Raw genomic sequence first — 22,845 nt, forward strand, 5'->3', positions numbered from 1 at the left:
ACAGCAACTGCCTGAAATTTACGCATCCGCAATAGGAAGGAAGTCAAGGAAAAGGGAACACCCATACTTCATAAATTGACATCCATAAATACACTGCCTTTCTGAACAGTTTCATTGATTTTCTATTGTATCAGTGTTACTCTGTTCCCCTGGGATATTTCAGAATGCTTTTCATCTCATGCCCAAATCACTGCTTTTATTTCCTATGATGGCATGTCACAGATAACATTGATAAAGCAACAGCATTGCCACAAAAACCTTTGTTAGATTTTTCATCTTGTCCTGAAAACCTGTATTAAGCTACCTTGTTGTGGCAGTGTAACCACATTATCATGCAGCTAACGCAGATAGCTTAGGTCTGCAGTCCTGACTTTGTAGTCCCAGCTGATCTCTCTGTTGACTTCAATATATCTGGCTAGATCTGTATTGTATTTTAAAACTACCCTTGACACTGGGCTTACAGCCAGATTTGCTTGCTATCTATACTTAATGCCTGAGATAGTGTCCCTTGCACTGGCTCTGTAGCAATTCTGCTGATACTGCTGGGGTACGTACTGCAGGTACATACTTTGCACTGCTGAGTTGTGCCAGCTGCAGAGTGGATTGCCTCAGCGCTCCGTACTTGGCACAGCCACTTCTGTTTGTCTCATCTGCAGGAGCATTTTCTTAACACTGCACAAAATCCTTTCTAAGAGATATCTATATTTCTGCTGCAGTTTCGTGCAATGGCAGTCTGTGTATGAAGTGGTGGAGTCTTTGGGCATTCTGGATGTCAAACTGACCCTGAGATCAGACAACCCAAACATTGCTCGTGTGTGAGCTAATTAGCTTACAACTCTGTTAATGCTGTATGTTCAAATGACAGACAAGTGTTTGCAGCAGCATGGACGGAAGTAGCTGTGACTGGCAAATAGCTCCTGGAATTTCCTGGGAGAATAAAGCACTCTTCACTTGGTTGGATTTGCTTCCTTGCAAGATTTGGAATTAAGTTAATAATGATAATGTTTTTAGCTTTACCTCTAGAGTCATCTGCCCATGTTGCCCCTTTTATCAAGAATTATCAGACTATTTTATTTCTTTATTTTTAAGACTGCCCATTACATAAAGATACCTCAAAGTAAAAAGCACGTTACCGTGACAAACCTCTGCCCCTCATCTAATTTTGCAGCTTGACAGGTGTTTCAAAGCTAAAACCCCTGTCTTGGGCTGTATTTTGATATCCTAAATTCCTTTAATGTATAACAACAATGGGAACAGGATAGTAAAATGTGACAATGGTAACCATATTGATGGTAACCATATTGATAAAATATATGAATATGTAAGATAAAATAATAGAAAAAGGAGCTTACTGAATAATTACATGATTGTTTTCTCTGTGATATGTGAAAATAAAAGGCCTTATATATTTTCTTCCAGGTTTGGTAGTCCTCACATTTCTACCGATACGAATAATTACATCCTTCTCCATTACTGCATTAAATACGGTACGGCAATTCTGTTAAAGCACATTCTTAGTGATTATCTTTTACCTTTGTCTGAATCGCAAAGTACAACAGACAATTAAATCTTCAAGATCAGGTATTGCTGCTGTATCCTGTTCAGGAATACTTTAATTACACACAGAATTATTTGGAATTGCAGCAGTTGTTCATCCAAAGTCTTGGTTAAGTTTCCTTTTGAAACAGGTTTATTACTTTTTTGTTTTTTTTAAAATGTTGATGTAAATGTACAAACATATGCTTTGCCAGTCAGACAGAATCTCACCAAACAGAAGAGGGCTTTTTTCACCCCCTGGCTTCAAGCCAGCTAATGACCATGGTAGAAACATTAAGGCATACCTGGTAGAATCCATTTTGTTGACTGAAGGTTGATGAACCTGAAAGCATTTCCTTACTGATATAATTGATCTGCATCTCTTGCAGTTGCTCTTCCATCACCCTTATATGCATTAGGTTTTGTGAGTTATTTAAGGTTTCTGTTTAATTTTTCCTTTGAATCAACAATGTTTAATCATGTGTAATACCAGTTGCCATACTCAAGATAGTTTGGAGTATTTTCTGTACTATGCCTTTTGCTTGACCCACAGTTTATGTTTGCTTTTGATCCAAAAATGGTTTGCACATTTTTTAATCAAATAAGCTACTCTTGAAAGAATTCTCAATTCAAATCCTTTGTTTTGTGTAGTTTCTCTCCAATTCATCAGAACTCTATTAGTTCCGGTAATCCTGTTGTATATTCAGAAGTCACTGCATGTAGTTTTGGTTTTTATTTGTTTGTTTGTTATAAGGCAAATGTTTTATGAGCAGTTGCATTTGGGAGATCTGTAGTTTCCGTAGTTGGAGCAAACTTTTTGTGATCATACTTGGAAGAGTTCATACACTATGCACCAGGCAGTATCTTTCCATGTAGTCATGTATATAAAGGGGCACCTTTTTATTCATGCTGTTAGCAATTCTGGACCTTTTCAGTTTGTCTAATTAGGTGGACAAAGATGTAGGGAGCTATCAGACCAGACCTACTTTGTTTCCAGTTTTAAGCTGTATATCCTTTTTGTAATGACTAAAGCAATAGTTTACTGAAAAAAAAGGAAAACATTTAATGCATTTTAATAGTCAGGACAATGAAACACTTCTTCAACTATTGAAGATGATTTGAAATCACCCTGTTGTGTTCTGAGAACATAACTGAGCTTGCCATTAACTGTCCTTTTTCTCTCCATTTTTACATAGTTCTTTTTATCATCTCCTTGAAGACATTAAATTCAGCCTATGCCAATACTGAAATTAAAAGAAGCCTCAAGGAATTGTAACTCAAATTATTTTTCTTAATGCTTCTGTCTCTATAGGTTGCAAAGCCCTCTGAGCCGTCTGTTTCAGGATCCTAGAAAAAACAAGGCATGTGAACAATTTGCTGTGTACAAGAGGGCTATTCCACCAGGTAAATATTGACAGGGTACAGGGGGTGGTAGCAAACCGCTGGAGGCAACACATGGTCCTGCAGCAGTTGGACCAGAAAAGCAAAGCAGTTCAGGAACAGCAAAGTCTAGTAATGAGGCAGATGTGAGGTCAAGCCAGGAAAGTTTGGACAGCAGGCCAGGGTTGGGATCAGCAAGGTATTTGCCTGGGCAGATGTATTATCGGATGAGTAAGTTAGCCTTTAATCTTTAAAAATATATAATTTAAAAATATATTAGTTAGACCTAAACTCTGTAGTGTAATTTAAATACAGCTGAGTTTTGTCCTCTCTGCTCCTTTCTATGCATGAATAGCTACCTGAATCAACAAGGTATTTCTATCACATTTTGCCTTGGCTTTTTCTTTGAAATGCTTTCTTTCTTGGCATGCTTTCTGACTACATTGGGAAGTGTAGTTTCACTCTTACAAGGAGTACCAGCAAACCGTAACACAGAGGAAACAACTAGGGTTTTTCAGGAGAAAAGAAATATCTTCTGTCTGCTCTTTCACTCTCAGCATTTGTCTACATCACATATATTTTTAAATAAACCACTTCAGTCCTCAGTTTCCCAGTTCTAAATATTTTATTTAGAGGATGTAATTTACTAACCCAAGAGCTCTTTCAAAAGCTTTCTAACTTGATTATTGTCATTTGGAACATCTGCCCGACAAACTTCTGCATTAGCAGCTACTGAATGAAATGTGGTTTTCATTCCTCAGGAGATTCGTTGGTTTAATTCCAGGAATCCTAAATCTGTGAGTGATTTTGCATTAACTAAAGAATTATCCCTTGCCTTCCATTACCTTAAAATTAACTTTTTTTTTTTTTTTTTAGGTGGAATAACAGAACACAGGAGAAAAAAACAAGTCCAGAGCACAGGCAGGCATTTTTAGCCAGAATCCACTCTCAGTACCTTTGAGAGACCAGAATGAATAGCCTCATCATCAGCCCAGGTGTGGCAACACTTGCACACATTGGGTTATACTAATAACAGTGAAGCTGAGTGGTAGTTGACCCACTTTGCAAACAAATACATAGATGTGTCTGAGACATTTAGTGGCTACAAAACTAGTAATTTCTTGAGTTTGGTTTCAGTGCTGTAGCATTCAAAAAAAAGCAAAAGATGAAAAAAAAGCTGAAGAGAGAAAAAAAAAGGTACTTTTTCTTAAAGTTCTTTGTCTTTTCAGGGATTTCTGCTAATAGGAGTAGGGCTTGTGTGACTATTTGTTCAATGATATAATGTAAAATGAATAGTTGTTGAAAGCTAGGGCTAAAAAATCAGTAATTTGAACAGGGGTTTATTAATAAAGAATGATGCAATGGAATGTGCAGGGCCAAAATTACTGTTTTTTCAGTGAGTTCAACTGAATGGCATTGGCAGTGTTACTTAAAAGTTTCAGTACGTAAAATCCTTTTCTTTTTTCCTAATAATCCTTGGGGGTTACTTCAAAATGTAATGATCACATGAATTATCTGGGGTTTAGAAAAGGAAAGGGAAAGCAGAACTCCAGTGCCAACTGTGGGACTGTGGCTTTGAGCAGTCTGTGTTGATAAAGCACAATGCCCTATCCTCTGTGAGAATTTGCAGTGAGGAGGGAAGCTCCATGAGGACCAGCAGCTGCCAGATGTGGGAATTAGCAGTTATAATACAAATCTAATTGTTCAGAAAAACTTTTAGTAAGGTTAAAAAACCCTGCAGCTTTGTAAACTGGACATAAATTTTTCCAGTACCTGCTTCTGGGTGAAGTCTTGTCACAGAAGATACTTAATGCACTTGCAGATCAAAAAATATCTATGTAGAACTACTTTTTCAATGGAATGACGTCAAAATCAGTAATATGTTTGTCTTTTAATACTTTACTGAATTTTGCAGGCCATATGCTATCTAGTCTATTGTTTCTGTTGATTTCTCTGTACAACTTCAAGTCCTGCTGGCTCCTGTAATGAGAAATGAGCTTTATGAAACAGAGACAGGATGGCGGTGGCACAAGGCAAGATACTATGATTTATGGAATGCAAAAAGAATTACTTCGCTTCAAATTCTGCAGGTCCGTGAATATACAGGATCTGAATGTAACTGTGGAAATTGCCAACAGAACCTGTACAGCGCAACTAACATGAAGGTTGATTGTCATCCACTGCTTGGCTGTGTAAGTACTACTGGTGATAAGCCAACAATCATCATTTGGTCACAAAACTTTTTTTCGCTAGAAGCAGTTTTTAAAAACTCCTTTTATGACACTGGTCTTTGTCGATGTCGTGGTTTAAACACAGTCAGCCATAAATCACGCAGTCACTCTCTCACTTCCCCCCCCCCCTTTTTTGCCTTCCCCCTGCTCCCAGAGGGATGGGGAGGAGAATCGAAAGAAAGCAACTCCCACAGGTTGAGATAAGAACAGTCCAGTAACTAAGGTATAACACAAACCACTGCTGCTACCACCAATAATAATAATGATAAGGGAAATAACAATGGAAGAGAATACAACTGCTCACCACCCGCTGACTGATAACTCTCCCCACCCCGCCCGACAGAGCACTGACCGATACCTCGTGCAACCCTGCTGTGAACTAGCCCTTCCAGGTAACTGCCCCCTGTTCTACATCCTGGGCATGACATGCTGTGGTATGGAATACCTCTTCGGTCAGTTTGGGTCAGGTGTCCTGTCTCTGCTTCCTTCCGGCTTCCCTCCTCCCTGGCAGAGCATGAGACTCAGAAAGTCCTTGGTCAGTCTAAACATTTGAGCAGTAACTAAAAACATCGGTGTTATCAGCGTTGTTCCCAGGCCGAAAGTCAAAAACTCAGCACTGCACCAGCTACTAAGAAGGAGAAAAATGACTGCTACTGCTGAACCCAGGACAGTCTACCAAAGCAAGGCAGAGATTATCTTAACTAGGTAAGGTATTGTCTAAGAAGAACAGTACTTGTGCTGAACATTGATTAGCGAGGTTCAAGAAAAATACAGACTATAGGATCAACATTTTAGTCAGGAAGGGCTACTTTCCATTTAATGTAATGAGCTAGCTGAGCAAAATGAGTGATCTCAAAAATATGTGACAATATTTTGCTTTCTTGTGTGCCACATTTCTCTCAAGGAATTTAGTTTTCATATAGCACAAGGGGAGCCAAAAGGTCTTTAAAAATAATCTGTACATCTGGAGAATACTTAATACCCCAAGCTAGTTCAGGATATACCCAACAGGTGGCATAGGAACTCCTCAATGTGGCAGAGATATGCCAGTATAAAAACAGACTAAGAAAATGGTGAGTTCTACTTAATGTTGAACTACATATTTCCCAACAAAACCAATTTGTTAATGGCAAATTACAGGTATTTGGGTAGATACAAGCTTTGCTTTGCAAAAGCTGGATTTTTGTAGGCAGCAAAATGGAAATGGAATCATAGGATCATAGAATGATAGAATGGTTTGGATTAGAAAGGAACTTAAGTTCGTCTAGTTTCAACCCCCCTGCCATGGGCATGGATGCCTCACACTAGACCATGTCACCCAAGGCTCTGTCCAGCTTGGCCTTGAACACCGCCAGGGATGAAGCGTTTCTCTGGGCAAACTGTTCCAGTGCCTCACCACCCTAAGAGGAAAGAACTTCTTCCTTATATCCAACCTGAACTTCACCTGTTTCGGTTTGAACTTATTACTCCTTGTCCTGTCGCTACAGTCCCTGATGAAGAGTCCCTCTCTGGCATCCTTGTAGGCCACCTTCAGATACTGGAAGGCTGCTATGAGGTCTCCACACAGCCTTCTCCAAGCTGAACAGCCCCCACTTTCTCAGCCTATCTTCATACAGGAGGTGCTCCAGTCATCCTTATGGCCCTCCTCTGGACGTGTTCCAACAGTTCCATGTCCTTTTTGTGCTGAGGACACCAGAACTGCACACAGTGCTCCAAGTGAGGTCTCACGAGAGCAGAGTAGAGGGGCAGAATCACCTCCTTCGACCTGCTGGTCACGCTCCTTTTGATACAGCCCAGGATACGGTTGGCTTTCGGGGCTGTGAGTGCACACTGAAGCCAGCACATGTTCAGTTTCTCATCAACCAACATCCCAAGTCCTTCTCCACAGGGCTTCTCTGTATCACTTCTCTGCCCAATCACCCAGCAAAGAATCCACATACCTGGGCTACGAGCAGCCAGTTTCTCCAGGGGAATGCTGTAGGAGAGTGTCAAATGCTTTACTTAAGTCCAAATAGACAATGTCCACAGCCTTTACCTCATCAACCATGCGGGTCACTAGGGGGGTCACCAGTCAATCTCCTCCTCAGATTCCCTTATGCTGCTTAGCCCTTCCACCTCCTCCCATAGCTCTGCCACCATGCAGAGGAAACCATCATTCTGCTGGCATCTTGCACAGCTGCCATCTCGTATCACCAACAAGTTCTTGTATTCACTACAGCCAGACGTCAGGAAAGGTACATGTTAATGAGGGACATCTGTCTGTCACCATGTCCTTCCTGGACAGCAGAGAGGACCCAGTTTCCTTTACTTTCTGCTGAGGGGATGCCATCCTAGAGTACTGTCTCGATGACTGCTGGCTGAGCTCACCTCTGAAGCTTGCAAGACTACTGGGGTCTGTCCATATAAAGTACCATGTTCCTCTGTGCCCTGTTTGCCCACTCTCTTCACCACACTACTGGTCACTCACACTCCCAAGGGTGGTGTTTCATCTGCTCAGGATATGTTCTGTACCTTATGACTTTTTTTTTTTTATTTAATTAGATTGCAAGTATATTTTGTTATTAGCAAGGAGAAAAGACTGAATTAGAAAGGAAGAATAAAAAGAAAATTGAATGGAAATTGTGCTAATCACAACAACCTGTTTTCACTGAATCACAAGTAACACTCTAGCTCACATTACTCTCATAGTCTTCAGTTAGTTTCTCTGCTGTCCATCATTCCAAACAGGCACCTTTTAATCTTTACATTTTAATTTGCTCAGGTTGAGGGGCTTTAATCAGAAAATATCTCATGAACATTTCCATTTTTAAGACTGTAAAGATCTGCACATGTATATAACCATCTGAATAGTTATTGCTAGCATAATTAGTGTTGATGTCAGAGTTTGACAACTGAAGATGCATTCCATGTAACTAGATTAAATTTGCTTGTCTGACTTGGAAACCAGTGACTATATTTTGGGTACATATACTTAACAAAGATGCACAAATACTTATAAAAAAACAATGAATAATGATTTTTACCAGACAAAGAACTGTGTACCAAAGTAAGTTGTCTTTCTTTTGGATCAAACCTGCTTTTTTCAGACTGATTTTAAAACTAAAGATAAGTCCTGCTATACAGTTAGCAGTGTAAAACACTGACAACTGTGTTTATCTGTACTCAGCAGGTTGCACAGAACGAGCAGAACTCTTTTGATGCTAGAATTCCCATTAAAGGCATTCACTGCTTTATTGCAAAATATGCTTCAAATAATTGAGTACTGAATACTCAATTTGTTATAAAGTTTTTTTTTTTTGTTTGGTTTTGCTTTGTTTTAAAGTGAATTGAGCCATTTAGTCAAGTAAGTTCTAAACTGAGAACCACCACAAAGAACAACTTACCAAAGTTAGCCATCCCTAAACTGGTACCACAGTCTGTACATACTTGCAAGAACTATTAGTTTTGTCAGCATAGCAGTACGAGTTACTTGAAGAAAAGGAGGCAAAAAAAGTGGGGTTTTGCCAGTCTAAGTGTGATTTTTATAAGTAAGAATTATTCCTATATATGGTACAGCTGAGATAACTCAAAACTCCACACTTCTAATGCAGGCCTCCGTAATAATAGGAACTATGAAAACCATATAAAACTCACAGTGGCAGGAGCAGCTCCAGATGGAAATAGGTCAGTGTATCTCCTGTATGAAGATTGCTTTGTTATACTGCAAAAGCAATTCTAGACTGATTTGAACTTTGTCTGATGCAGTCTTTGGAGAAACTGAATGAAGACTATTTTGGTAAAGGACTCTCAGACTGTGGAGAGCTTGTGGGTTTTTTAGTGATGCAGGGATTTCATCTCACTCTTATAATGACCTAGTTTGTTTAAGACTTGCATTGCTGTCTACCTCATGTAATCTATTTGTATAGTTAATGGTATAAAGGTATTATGTCCTGAATACCAGGACATAGAGGACCTAATGATCCTCTGTTATCCTTATGGAAAAATGAATTATTGGACTATGCTGTCAGTTATTGGCAGTACTGTTAATAATATACTTCATGCTAAATGGATTCTAAAACTACTACTATTTATGTACTATTTAAGACGCTTATACAAGGTGGAAGCAAGGACAGGCGGCCTGGGAAGAATACAGGGATGTCCCGGAAGCTAGGGACCAGGTTAGGAAAGCTAAGGCCCAGTTAGAATTAAACTTGGCTAGGGATGTGACAGATAACAGGAAGGGATTCTATAGGTACCTTACAAATAAAAGACAGACCAGGGACAACATGGGCCCTCTCCAGAAGCTATCGGGAGAACTGGCTGCCCTGGATTTGAAGAAGACTGAGGTTCTTAATGACTTCTTTGCCTCATTCTTCACTGGCAAAGGCTCTGACCATGCTGTGCAAGTCTTGGAAGGCAGACGCAAGGACTGAGAATGAAGACCTTGGGCCCTGTCCTGGATTCAGCAGCAGCAGTCAATTTCCTCCTTCTTAGTAGCTGGTGCAGTGCTGTGATTTTGACTTTCATCCTGGGAACAATGCTGATAACACCAACATTTATAATTGCTGCTCAGTAATGTTTACTCTGACCAAGGACTTTCTGAGTCTCATGCTCTGCCAGGGAGGAGGGGAAGCCAGGAGGAAGCGGAGACAGGACACCTGACCCAAACTAACCAAAGGGGTATTCCATACCACAGCACGTCATGCGCGGTATATAAACTGGAGGCAGTTACCTGGAAGGGCTAGATCACTCCTTGAGTTGGGCTGGGTATGGGTTGGCGGGTGGTGAGCAGTTGTATTCTCTTCCATTGTTATTTCCCTTATCATTATTATTATTGGTCGTAGCAGCAGTGTTTTGTGTTATACCTTAGTTACTGGACTGTTCTTATCTCAACCTGTGGGAGTTTCTTTTGATTCTCCTCCCCATCCCTCTGGGAGCAGGGGTGGGGGAGGAAGGGGGGAAGTGAGTGAGCACGCTGTATGGCAGCTGAACTTAAACCACGACAGGCCCACTGTAGGAGAGGATCTGGTTCGAGACCATCTTAAGAACCTGAATGTACAAGTCCATGGGACCTGATGAAATCCATCCACGGTCCTGAAGGAGCTGGCAAATGAAGTTGCTAAGCCATTGTCTGTGGGTGATGGGATAGAAAAAGTTAACAAAATGGATCCAGGCATTATTGCCCTGGTCGGGCTTAAGCCTTGGGAACCCTAAAGAGAGCAACAAAGGGTAAAGATCGGTTAGCAAAACAAAGCAGGCCGTTTGCAAGATAAAGCAGGATGTGTAACTCAAAGACAGACCAAACGATGTAAATATTTGTAACCCTTACTAGGTTTGCTGAATTGGGTTGATAAGGAAGTAAGAGAGTGGAAAGTTAATGCTTAGCACTTAGTAGACTATAAAAGGGATGAGATGCGAAATAAAGGTCTTCAGATTTCACCAGAACTGGAGTCCGTCTTTGATGCGCCACAACTGTTTATCATATTTGAAAAGTCATGGCAGTCAGGTAATGTTCCCAACGACTGGAAAAAGGGAAATATAAACCCCATTTTCAAGAAGGGGGAAATGGATGTCCCAGGCAACTACAGACCAGTCAGTCTCACCTCTGTGCCTGGCAAAATCTTGGAGCAGATTCTCCTGGAAGGCATGCTAAGGCGCATGAAAATCAACAAGGTGCTTGGTGACAGCCAGCATGGCTTCACTAAGAGGAAATCCTGCCTGATCAATTTGGTGGCCTTCTATGATGGGGCTACGGAGCTGATGGACAGGGGTAGAGCAGTTGACATCATCTACCTGGACTTGTGCAAAGCATCTGACACTGTCCCACACGACATCCTTGTCTCTAAATTGGAGAGACATCAATTTGATGGATGGACCACTCGGTGGATAAAGAACTGGCTGGATGGCTGCATGCAAACAGCTGTGGTCAATGGCTCAATGTCCGGCTGGAGACCAGTAACGAGTGGTGTCCCGCAGGGATCGATGTTGGAACTGGTCTTGTTCAACATCTTTGTTGGTGACATGGACAGTGGGATTGAGTGCGCCCTCAGCAAGTTTGCCGGTGACACCAAGCTGTGTGGTTCAGTTGATGCACTGGAGGGAAGGAATGCCATCCAGAGGGACCTCGACACCCTTGTGAGGTGGGCTGATGCCAACCTCATGAAGTTTAACCATGCCAAGTGCAAGGTCCTACACCTGGGTCAGAGCAATCCCAGGCCCAGCTACAGGTTGGGCAGAGAAGAGATTCAGAGTAGCCCTGCGGAGAAGGACTTGGGGGTGTTGGTCAATGAGAAACTTAACATGAGCCGGCTTCAGTGTGTGCTCGCAGCCCAGAAAGCCAACCGTATCCTGGGCTGCATCAAAAGGAGCGTGACCTTTGAATGGAGGTGATCTTTCTCCTCCACTCTGCTCTCGTGAGACCTCACTTGGAGTATTGTGTGCAGTTCTGGTGTCCTCAACATAAAAAGGACATGGAACTGTTGGAACAAGTCCAGAGGAGGGCCACGAGGATGATCAGGGGGCTGGAGCACCTCCCATATGAAGACAGGCAGAGAAAGTGGGGACTGTTGAGCCTGGAGAAGAGAAGGCTGCATGGAGACCTCATAGCAGCCTTCCAGGATCTGAAGGGGGACTATAGGGATGCTGGGGAGGGCCTATTCATTAGGGACTGTAGTGATAGGAAAAGGCTAATGGGTTAAAATTTAAACAGGGGAAGTTTAGACTGGATATAAGGAAGAAGTTCTTTACTGTAAGGGTGGTGAGGCACTGGAATGGGTTGCTCAAGGAAGCTGTGAATGCTCCATCCGTGGCAGTGTTCAAGGCGAGGTTGGACAGGCCTTGGGTGGCATGGTTTAGTGTGAGGTGTCCCTGCCCAGGGCAGGGGTGTTGGAACTAGATGATCTTAAGGTCCTTTCCAACCTTAACTATTCTATGATTCTATGTGTAACTTTCTTTGGCTGCCTGATAATACTTTGCATTTAATTTTACTGCAAATAGCATTTTTTGAGACAGCAGATTCTGAACAGAAGGACATTCTCTCCTTGAGATTAGTTTTGACTTAATGAATGGGTTTCATAAATACTGGCATGTGTCTTATAATTTCTGCTGTTTGTGAGAAAGCATATCAGATTGGTGGTTGCATTGTGAGCGGGGGCCAGGCCACTGAAAATGAATCAATTTATTTTTTTTAGGTGGAGTGTCTTTTTTGTCTTTCCTCCCAGAGCCATCTAGTATTTTTTGATTTAAAAAAATGCAAACAAGAGAAAAATTAGAAGGTATTTTCTATGTCATGTGCAGGTATGGGAATGCTGGTGCGAGTGTGAGGTACAGTTCAGATGCTTCATCTCTTGAAAAACTGTATCTACCTGACTTGGGTGAGTAGGACACAATTCAGGATATGATCTGCTTAAGAACTTTGTATTTTTTTACTGTTTCCTAGGGATTACAAGGAAGATTTATGAAAGATAATCCAGACTAACTGTATTAACTGTACCAGTTAACTGTACCACTAGGACAAGAGAGTGGATATGTGTTTACACTTGCAGGAATTTACCTTCCTTAAATGATAATTCCAATCTAATTTCCTAAAACTAAACATTTCTTTCATCGTTGACTATCCTCAGTTGCAGAGGAAAACTTCAAGACACAGACACTAAATGTAAAACATACTTACCTTTATTGATTTTAATATCTCATTTTTTTACTATAAGGTTAGCAGTGAAGCTCTCCATTCACACTCCAGCCATCCTCAGATGCTTCTTTACCCCTACTATGTGAAGTTAAACTTCCCAGGCATATACTGGGGTAACTTCAGTGCCAGTTCAATGATCTACATATCCATGGGAAATGTGATGTTTTGCTGCAACATGCTTCAATGCATCTGCTGGCACCTAATCTACTGGCTAAAAGAAAGAAAACTACTGGATTGAAAATGATACAGTTTTCCCCTTAGGAAATATGGAGCCTATGGTTCTGTAGATTTTCTCTTTATTATTTTCTTGAGGTCATAAACATCTTATCTCTTGGGATAGTGTATGGGTCAGGACTCTGACCAGCCTTTCAAAACAGGCAGATCTCCCAGACTGTCTTGGTTACACTGAGGAATACAGGGCATTAGATGGAATTCTGTATTTTTAGTGGTCACAGCTGGGAAACCAACACCTGTAGGCTGCTCAAGACAATCAAGTTAGAACTGAGTCCTGCTGCTGCTGAAATATACCACAGAGCTCAAAACCACCAACTGGCTGCTTCATGGAAAGGTATTTACGTGTTTCCTCATCTTTTTTTTTATAGCTCACCCCCCACCTTTCTGTTGCATGTAAGAGGTAGAATCTTTTCTCTAGTCATAAATAGTATCAAATGTTCTAAAGCAAAATAAACTGTTACAAGATTAAATATGTTTCTAAATACCAGAGTACACTTTTTAAAATGTATTATTTGGCATAGAAACAGCATAATTTTTGATGTTCTAATGAAAGAAGGGTGATCCTGAGGTATATTCAACACAAGCTTATTGTAAGATGGGCATAAACCAGTTTTGATTTCAACATTTCAACAACCAATCCTTTCCTCAAAATTATAACGTAACTTTCAAAGTTGGGATTAATTTTATTGTAAACACTTGATTGTTAAATTTGTAGCTCGCGAGCAGGGAAGTGCAAGTATTTGCAGACAGAGCAATGGTACTTCCATCTGCCTGAATAACAACCAGCACCTTCCACCTGTCTTTCTGTCATATACAGCCATTTTGGGAACTACATAAAGAAACAGAAAAAGTGGAACAGCTCAGGAAGTATTAGACCACAGTGAACCGTTCCATCCATACCCAGCAGTCCTCTACTTTCCCCATCACGTACTTAACAGTTACAGTAACACCTACCACCAAGCATGATGTTGGTGTAAGCACAGCTTGTTCTTGCTGCTTTGTAAATTGCAAAACTGCAAACTTGCTTATTTATATTGAAAGTCCCATAACGAATACGGTATTCAGAAATGCAAACAAGCTATGAACCTTTGTGTGTTTTTTACCAGATCCTTGACTTGGGTTTTTAAGGAAAATCAATGAAAGTGATGATCAGAGAATCAAAAGTTAACAGAAGTTCTACTGTCTCGTTAGATGAACAAAGTAGAAAGAAATAAGAAAAGATAGTAAATTTTTTAAGTATGGTACATCCAACTTTTTTATGTGAGCCTGGTTTCTCACCACAGTGTAACAGAAGAGAGACTTACTGAAGTAACCCTTTCTATGATACTGCCTCTGGATGGTCAATGCTGGTATCACAATCCATTAGAGGAGAACACTGTGCAAGTAGTGTAATAGACTTTACTCAATCAGACCTAAAAAACTGTGATGTTAAAGAATTTGGTTTAAATAGCCTTATACTTTATTTTAAAACTTTTAAAAAGCAATGTATTAGGACATATGATTTAGAATTTTAAAATTTCTACTATATTTTGTACTAATAAAATAATAATATCTGGCAGTCATTATTAAGAGTAAGAAAACTATTCATTAGTCAATATGCATGACATACATAAAGTGCTGTAAAATTCTTTTAATGCTATATAAGTGATTTTCCCCATTAAGGTGCACATTTTCTCTGGCTATTGTTGATCCTCCACTAAACATTTCACAAAAGTTTGCACTGTCTTCAGAATTTGACACTCCGAACAGCCAGTATAAGAAATGAAAGAACATGGATTATGACAAAAAACTTTCAGCAGTGATGTTAGTACAAACCTCTTAGTTTTGGGTTTGAGGGCTTTATTCTGTGTGACTGTCTTCAATCTTATGTTCTATCAGAAGAAACTATGGAAAAGTTGTGTTTTCATTCAACCACTGCCAAGTCTTTGTTTCTTAAAATATATATTCAGAAGTAAATATAAATCTAAACTACATGAACACAGTGGCAAATTTTCTCTCTCAAAACAACTTGTGTCACAATACCTTTATGTTGAATCTTTTTTTTTTACTGTGCTTCATCCCACATATCATTCACGTTAATTTTGTACTAAGAAAAAACATCAGACTCAGCATTTATATTCCAAGATTGAGACAAAACAGATTTCAGTTATGTTCTACAGATCATGGATCATGTAATTAGAAATTGGTCTCAATAGGTAAAAAAATGATTAATAATCAATAATGATGAAGAGAGGAAAGATACAAAACATATCTGAATGTACGTATCAAGTACATAAAATATTATTCTGAATAACTATGTATAAATATTGGTAATTAGTGTTTTCTCATGCAGTAGCTCATATAGACTGTCCCTCAATAACCTATTATTAGGTTAAAGTTTAATTTTCCCAGATAAGATCATTTCATGTACTTCTTTGGTTAACAAGACATATGCTTTTTTAGAATTATCTAAAAAGTAGAGAGGATCAGTAATTTTAGATGGATTAAAACCTTCATCCACCAGTTGAAATTTTTGTTGTTTGAATGTTCCAGTCATTTCCATTTTATCCTATAGAAGAGAGAAAGATTTATTATTCAGTAGAACTTTTTTTTTTTTTTTCTCACATTCACATTTGTTTTTGAAAATCTTTCTTGATGTAAGGTTAATACTGTTACTACTTTTCCATTATCCTGGAAAACTAGAACTTCTCTGCTGCTGTGGACCAACCTGAAGATGTGGTGGAAAAAAGTTTCAACCCTTTGCTTTCTGCATTGCTGTGCAGCGTCTCATCACAGTGTCTCATCTGGTATAGCTGCAGCCTGCCCAGGACAATCTAGCTTCCTCATTTGTGTGTGCTTATAAAACTATACATTGTAAAGAATCTGAGGGTAAAAACTGTCATTATTAAGAACTTCCTGGTGGAACTCAGGAAATTCTAATTATTGTCACCCTAAATAAAGGATTTAAAAAAATCACATATGTAATCAACCACACTCATACTCAGCCAGGTCCCAACAGAGACAGATCTTTACCATACATCTTGTAATGCTTCAAGCTTCTTTTCAGTGTCACTGTGTCCCTTGGAAAAAGTAGTGGGAGGCATCTCTAGGGAAACTCTTTTATCTTCACTACTGCTTCTCAGCCATACTTTCTGACCTCTCTCCATTGTCTTCTATTCTGTTTTTACATATTTAAATATATGTGCAAACGATCTCTGAAAATTAGAAATTGAGAGCAATTGCATCTACCTGCTTTAGTTGGTCTAAGATCCGACAACTTCTAAAGTATGACTAAATGTCAGACAAGAACAACAGGTTTTTATCTTTTTGCCTTGAGCCTCCACCACTACCTTATTTCTTGGTTAATGACAGCAGTACCAACAGCAATTCGTCTGTAATGTAGGCATTTAAATCTAATAGAAGTTCTAGATACTTGATATCCAGGCTAGATCCAAGAGTCAGATTCCTTTTGCCCAGCATAAAGACTTTTTTGTACATCTGTATAGCAATAAGTCTGGACTAAGTTACCATCATTTTAGTCAACCTCTGATTGGCCCATTGATCCAACTTCCATCATTTCTCCTTTCAAGTAATGATTATTAATTTTTTTTTTCTTCAGACTTGGGAGACTTACTTAATAAGCACCTTCAAAACCGTTTTTGTCTTCGTCATTGTGCTTTTAGAGCACCAGAAATGAAGACGCATGACTGATTATTATGGTGGTGACAATAATAACGTACATTTTTAATTCACCTTTTCAATTTACCTAGTACCTTTTCAAATGCTTTAGCTTTTGTCATTAGTGTCACTAATGTCAATGAAATATCATTTTATTGTGCATAATCAGTATCTCCTGCTTTACCTCTACATCTCTCTTCTCTCATTTCCAGTTAATAAAATGGATTTTAGATTTTCTTCCAGACGCAATTGTCCATGGTTTACTAAACTGTATCTTTTTGTTTTCATGGTCATGCTTCTAATCTCCCTAAATGCTTTTGTACTATCTTGTCTTTACTCATTTGTACTCAATTCTTCCCATTTTAACATAATCTGCAAATTTTATTGATTTTTTATGTAATTCCTTTCCCAGGACTCCATTAATGAAGACAGAAAATAGGACCAGATATAAAACTAATCAAGTGATATATGAACAAGCACTTTCAGTTATTCACTTAGACATCTCTGTGTTCAGATGATGTCAAAGTTCTGTATTCTGTGCAATAATGCAGCTTACCTGAACTCTCAAAAAAAGAGGACAAGCATAATTTGGTAGATAGGTCACTACTTGTTTATATATTTGCTCCAAATCCAGCAATGTATTCTGCTTTAGAATAAGAGAGGCCATTCCTGCTTTTCCTTCATGACCTGGGAGGAAAAAGTGAGATAAGAATTTTAAAACATGGATGAAGTTGACATTTTAGTGATGAACCTTACAAAAAAGAACTGTAATGCATCAATAAAATGACAGTCATATATCATCTGTGTTTTAGTAAAGCTAGAAGATTATATTAATATATTATATGGTATTACATATATTTGGAGATCACTCAAGTGACCGATTAAGCAATAATGCTGTAAATGACTTAGGAGTCCCTCAATATTAATAAAGGTGGAAAACATCAACAACATTCTTCTCTCAGAAACAAGAGGGCTTGAGCCTCTTTCCTGGATGTCCTGGGTTCAGCAGTAGCAGTCATTTTTCTCCTTCTTAGTAGCTGGTGCAGTGCGCTGTTTTTTACTTTCAGCCTGGGAACAGCGCTGATAACACCGATGTGTTTAGTTGCTGCTCAGTAATGTTTACTCCGACCAAGGACTTTCTGAGTCTCATGCTCTGCCAGGGAGGAGGGGAAGCCAGGAGGAAGCAGAGACAGGACACCTGACCCAAACTAACCAAAGAGGTATTCCATACCACAGCACGTCATGCCCAGGATGTAGAACTGGGGGCAGTTACCCAGAAGGGCAAGATCACTGCTCAAGTGGGGCTGGGTATTGGTCAGTGGGTGGTGAGCAGTTTGTATTCTTTTCCATTGTTATTTCCCTTATCATTATTATTATTGGTCGTAGCAGCAGTGGTTTGTGTTATACCTTAGTTACTGGACTCATCTCAACCTGTGGGAGTTGCATTCTTTTGATTCTTCTCATCCCTCTGGGAGCAGGGGGAGGAAGAAAGGGTGGGGGGGAGTGAGCAAGCGGCTGCATGGTTCTGAGTTATCAGCTGGACTTAAAACGTGACACTGGATCAGATAATTATGTCTTCTCTTCAGTTTTAGCCTCTCTCTCTTGCCATTATCTTCTCTGAAAACTGTGGGTCTGAATGTCCTTAACACAGAGAGAGATTACAAGTATCTTACTCGTTTATGTGGAAAGAGAGAGCACTGTGGATCTATGGGAAAGATCAAAATCAGAAAAACATAGAAGCAATGAACTTCAGCAATCAAACTGCACACTTTAACCATCAGCTAGTAATAATGACATTCTGCCAATGTTATCTTTTGTCTCTTTTCTATATATAGGTTTGGGGTTTTTTTGTTTGTTTTGTTTTTTTTGCTAATGCTACAAAGTCTGTAAGGAACTTGATTTGTGTATGTTTAACTGCATATCGAGACAGTCACATTAACTGGGTAGGAATCTGCAGGTAAGACTTGTATAGGAAATTAGAAGCTCTCATATTTTTGTGTCTGATTTTCAATCAGTCTTCTTTATTATGATCTTTCTTATTGTGTGGCTTTAAATTAGAGGTGGCACCTTTTTCACATTTTAAACCCTTGTAATTTTGGGGTGGGTTCAGCCTGCATCCAGCCAGCTTCTCACTCACTCCCTTCTCTCATGGAATGGCAAGAGAACAGAAAGAAAATAAGACTCATGTATCAGGATAGTGGCAGTTTAATAGGTGAAGCAAAAGTTACCTGCAGAAGCAAAGGAAAACCAGGACTTCCTTAGTTATTTTGCATTGTCAGGCAAACACAAACATCTTATCCTCTTCCCTTTCCCGGGCTTTTACAACTGAGCATGGCATCATCTGATACAGAATGTCCCCTTGATTAGTTTGGGCCCTATGTCCTATCTACATCTGCCCCTGATTTCTTGCCCACCCCAGCATACTTGCTGCAGGGAGAAAACCTTGATAATGTGCAAGTTTTTTTTAGTGATAGCCAAGCATTGGTAAGTTATCAACACCGGTTTAGCTACTCATGTAAAGCGCAGCACTATACGGACTCCTGTAAAGAAACTTGTCTTTAACATAGACAGATAAAATACGCATTTTAAGAAAAGATTTAGCATGAATGGGAATCAAGCTCAGATGCTCTCACGAAAATTAACTTATTTTTCTTCATTTTCTTTTTGACCTTGTCCTTGGTTTTGTAATATAGCTGTTTATAGATGTTTTATGAGGGTAAGTGGAAGGTAAAATAATACAGAAGAATGTCATCATACACTTTCCCTTACAGTTACTTTGCCTACAACTTTTACCTTGTTGACATTTTATTTTGACACATGGATGTGTGGATTTTCCATGGTTGTGAATTTAATAAATCTTTAATTTACATTATGTAACTATATAATCTCTTGGGCTGGAAAGACGTTTAAGATCATTGAGTCCAACCATTAACCCAGCACTGGCGAGTTCACCACTAAACCATGTCCCCAGGCACCACATCTCCACGTCTTCTCATATTCATGTAAGATTACTTTAAAAAAAAACATTACTGCATGCATATAAAAATGCATGATTCATTGGCTCCTTTACAATCTGGGGGTATTTTCATAGAATCGTTAGGGTTGGAAAGGACCTTAAGATCATCTAGTTCCAACCCCCCTGCCATGGGAAGGGACACCTCACACTAAACCATGCAATCCAAGGCTTCATCCAACCTGGCCTTGGGCACCGCTAGGGATGGAGCATTCACAGCCTCCCTGGGCAAACCATGCTAGTGCCTCACCACCCTAATAGGAAAGAACTTCTTCCTTATATCTAATCTAAACTTCCTTTATTTAGTTTTTAACCCATTACCCCTTGTCCTGTCACTACAGTCCCTAATGAATAGTCCCTCCTCAGCATCCCTATAGCCCCCCTTCAGATACTGGAAGGCTGCTATGAGGTCTCCACACTGCCTGCTCATGTTCATTTTCTCATCGACCGACACCCCCAAGTCCTTCTCCACAGGGCTGCTCCGAATCTCTTCTCTGCCCAACCTGCAGCTGTGCCTGGGATTGCTCCGACCCAGGTGTAGGACCTTGCACGTAGCATGCTTAAACTTCATGAGGTTGGCATCAGCCCACCTCACAAGCGTGTCAAGGTCCCTCTGGATGCCATTCCTTCCCTCCAGTGCACCAACTGAACCACACAGCTTGCTGTCATCGGCAAACTTGCTGAGGGGGCACTCAATCCCACTGTCCATGTCAGCGATAAAGATGTTGAACAAAGCTGGTCCCAACACCAATCCCTGAGGGACACCACTCATTACTGGTCTCCAGCTGGACATTGAGCCATTGACCACAACTCTGCGTGTGGCCATTTTCAGTATCTCTATGTATATTTTTGTTAGATTTAAAACATGAAATAAAAAAGTTATGAGGGTTAACAAGTAATGCAGGGGAATGAAAACATACAGCTAAAGCTTTTACCTGGCACAGATACACCATACACATTTGCTTCTTGTATGAAGTCCAACATTACAATGACATCGGAAACTTCTGTAGTTGCAACATTCTCCCCTTTCCATCTAAAACACATTAGAAAATAATTTAGCCCCATGAAAACTTATGGACACCTCTTCTTGAAAAAAACATTACCTTTAGTAGGAATTCCATTCCTTTCAGACTAACAACATCTCAAATTTATTCTCACTTATCACACTGTTTTCTTTTTATCTGGCCACCAAAAGACTTGTAATTCAAATGATACAGGATATTAGCTATTACTAATGAAAGCTGATCATATTCTGATATAATGGTTTTCATTGATCATATTATGATATAATGGTTTTCAAAATTTTGATGTGTATCTAAACACATAAAATGTCACCAGTCTTCAGTATTTGATATTTTTTTTCCACTTCAGTATCCAACTTCCTTGATCACTGCAAAACCATCACTTGTTACTATGCTGATTGGAAAGACTGTTCAAAGAATTAATTCCTACAAAACATTCTGGAAATAAGCTATCCAGCTCTACAGGAACACTTTTTTAAAAATTAAGCCCCTAATATCCCTATAAGATCATTACAAGCTACATCATAATAGTAATAAACTGAACACTTCAGGCTGAAAACAAATAGAACAGTATTATTATATTCTGCATGTCCATTTTTATTTTTTTTTAAGTGAAGAAATGTGAAAATAAACAATGATTATACCTGAAGGTATCTCCAATTCTGTCCCAAAAATAAAGAAAATTCTCATGATCTTGAACCATTAGATCTCCAGTATTAAAATAAAGATCTCCCTTCTTAAATACCTCACAGAGTAATTTCTTTTCTGTGTGTCTCTTATTGCCAGCATATCCAAAGAAGGGGTTCTTTGCATTGACTTTCGAAATGAGAAGACCGGCCTCACCTATACAGAGAAGTTGAAAGAATGTAAACCTGGGATATCATTGCACATTTCCTGTACTTTACATTAATATTAATTTGGTACTCATGATTTTACAAGACCAGGAACCAGGGTTCCGTAGATAAGACCCAAAAATAACAACTGTTTCTACTGCTTTACAGTTCCTGTGGTCACCTCTACATGCAAAGGGACCATACAGACACACTACCATATTGTCTACTCAAATTCCTAGTCTTCTATATTTCTTCCTGATGACCCATCCTTGTTCTCCCAGAAATGTCATCTATCAATTATAAGTTCACTAGTAGGTTTACTAACCTCTCAAAGTACACCCTTCATATTAATATTACGTCCCACTCACCAAACCTTACTGAATTTGGAGTGCTGAGTCTGAACTTCATCCTACTGAAAAAACAAAAACAGGTATTCAACTCAGGCATTATATCCCTGAGTAGTCTCCTTTCTGAAGTTCTGAGAACAAGCCTTAAGACCTTTCATTGATGTGATACAGCCTCATTGCTTTCTTCTTAGAGTAAAATATAATAGTCTTAATTGTTTTTCTCAAAAATAGGGATAGATGGGGCTAGAATTATCCTGTCATGGATGTAGAGTACCTGGGTATCAGTTTGCTGAAAGTGGAATAGTACAAACTTCATACCTTTTTGGAAGCACATTCTGAACAATGAAGTTGAAGACTTATGTTTCTTTGTATCAGAAACAAAAATTGTAAATATGAAAACATGTAAAAATAAAAAAGCATGCAAAAGTATGCAGAATTTTTACTTTAAGACTGCCTCCTCATAAAAGAATATGTGCCTTTTTCCCATAAATTGGTAGTGTTTAAGATGAAACCATTTAGTTCACTGGTAGTGTCACTGCAGCTATGATGCTCTGAAGATAAAGGGCATTGGTGCTGATTGGTATAATTGGAAAATCAGACCAGCTGTCTAATTAGAGAATGTGTTCCCCTCACAGGCTAGTCCGTCATCCCTACAGATAATTTTCCTTATAAAAATTTCCTATTTAAAATTCATGTTTTGGGGACCATTTTTTCCTGAAAGTGTCCATCTTTGATTAAGACCTATTAGAGAATCTCTTAACTCTTTTGAAAAATATGCTTCATCTCCCTGTTAAAGTTGTCTGCCTGACCTTTAGTATGAGTTTTTTTTGCTTCAGCTTCCAGGCATTAATTACAGCTACTTTCCCACTGTACAACAGAGATGCTTCAGTATCTGATAAACACTTTGGAAATCAGTATAATCA

At 39.3% G+C, this 22,845-nt stretch overlaps 1 protein-coding gene and 1 long non-coding RNA gene across 6 annotated transcripts in view; one reads left to right on the forward strand and one right to left on the reverse strand.

Moving 5' to 3' along the window:
* The first annotated feature begins 234 nt into the window (after positions 1-234).
* On the forward strand, positions 235-22,579 carry LOC133280728 (uncharacterized). Of its 2 annotated transcripts, none has more exons than XR_009747278.1 (4): positions 235-815; positions 2,849-2,940; positions 12,423-12,499; positions 21,529-22,579. It is a non-coding gene; the product is annotated as an uncharacterized LOC133280728 (long non-coding RNA). The 2 variants fall into 2 exon arrangements; XR_009747279.1 differs by lacking the exon at positions 21,529-22,579 and adding an exon at positions 17,120-17,676.
* SLC27A6 (solute carrier family 27 member 6) overlaps positions 14,487-22,845 on the reverse strand; it is a 44,123-nt gene continuing 35,764 nt past the window's right edge. For all 4 annotated transcript variants that reach the window (XM_061475662.1, XM_061475663.1, XM_061475661.1 and 1 more), the window contains 4 exons: positions 21,387-21,585; positions 20,656-20,753; positions 17,264-17,394; positions 14,487-15,598 (listed from right to left, as the gene is read on the reverse strand). In XM_061475662.1, coding sequence (XP_061331646.1) covers positions 15,422-15,598; positions 17,264-17,394; positions 20,656-20,753; positions 21,387-21,585 — 605 coding nt within the window. In that variant the 3' untranslated portion in view covers positions 14,487-15,421. The remainder of the gene's footprint in view (positions 15,599-17,263; positions 17,395-20,655; positions 20,754-21,386; positions 21,586-22,845) is intronic.

This window comes from Pezoporus flaviventris, unplaced genomic scaffold, assembly GCF_033815535.1.
Source record: "Pezoporus flaviventris isolate CSIRO_AGI_PZ_B2104156 unplaced genomic scaffold, CSIRO_AGI_Pfla_v1 ptg000086l, whole genome shotgun sequence".
Taxonomy (NCBI): domain Eukaryota; kingdom Metazoa; phylum Chordata; class Aves; order Psittaciformes; family Psittacidae; genus Pezoporus; species Pezoporus flaviventris.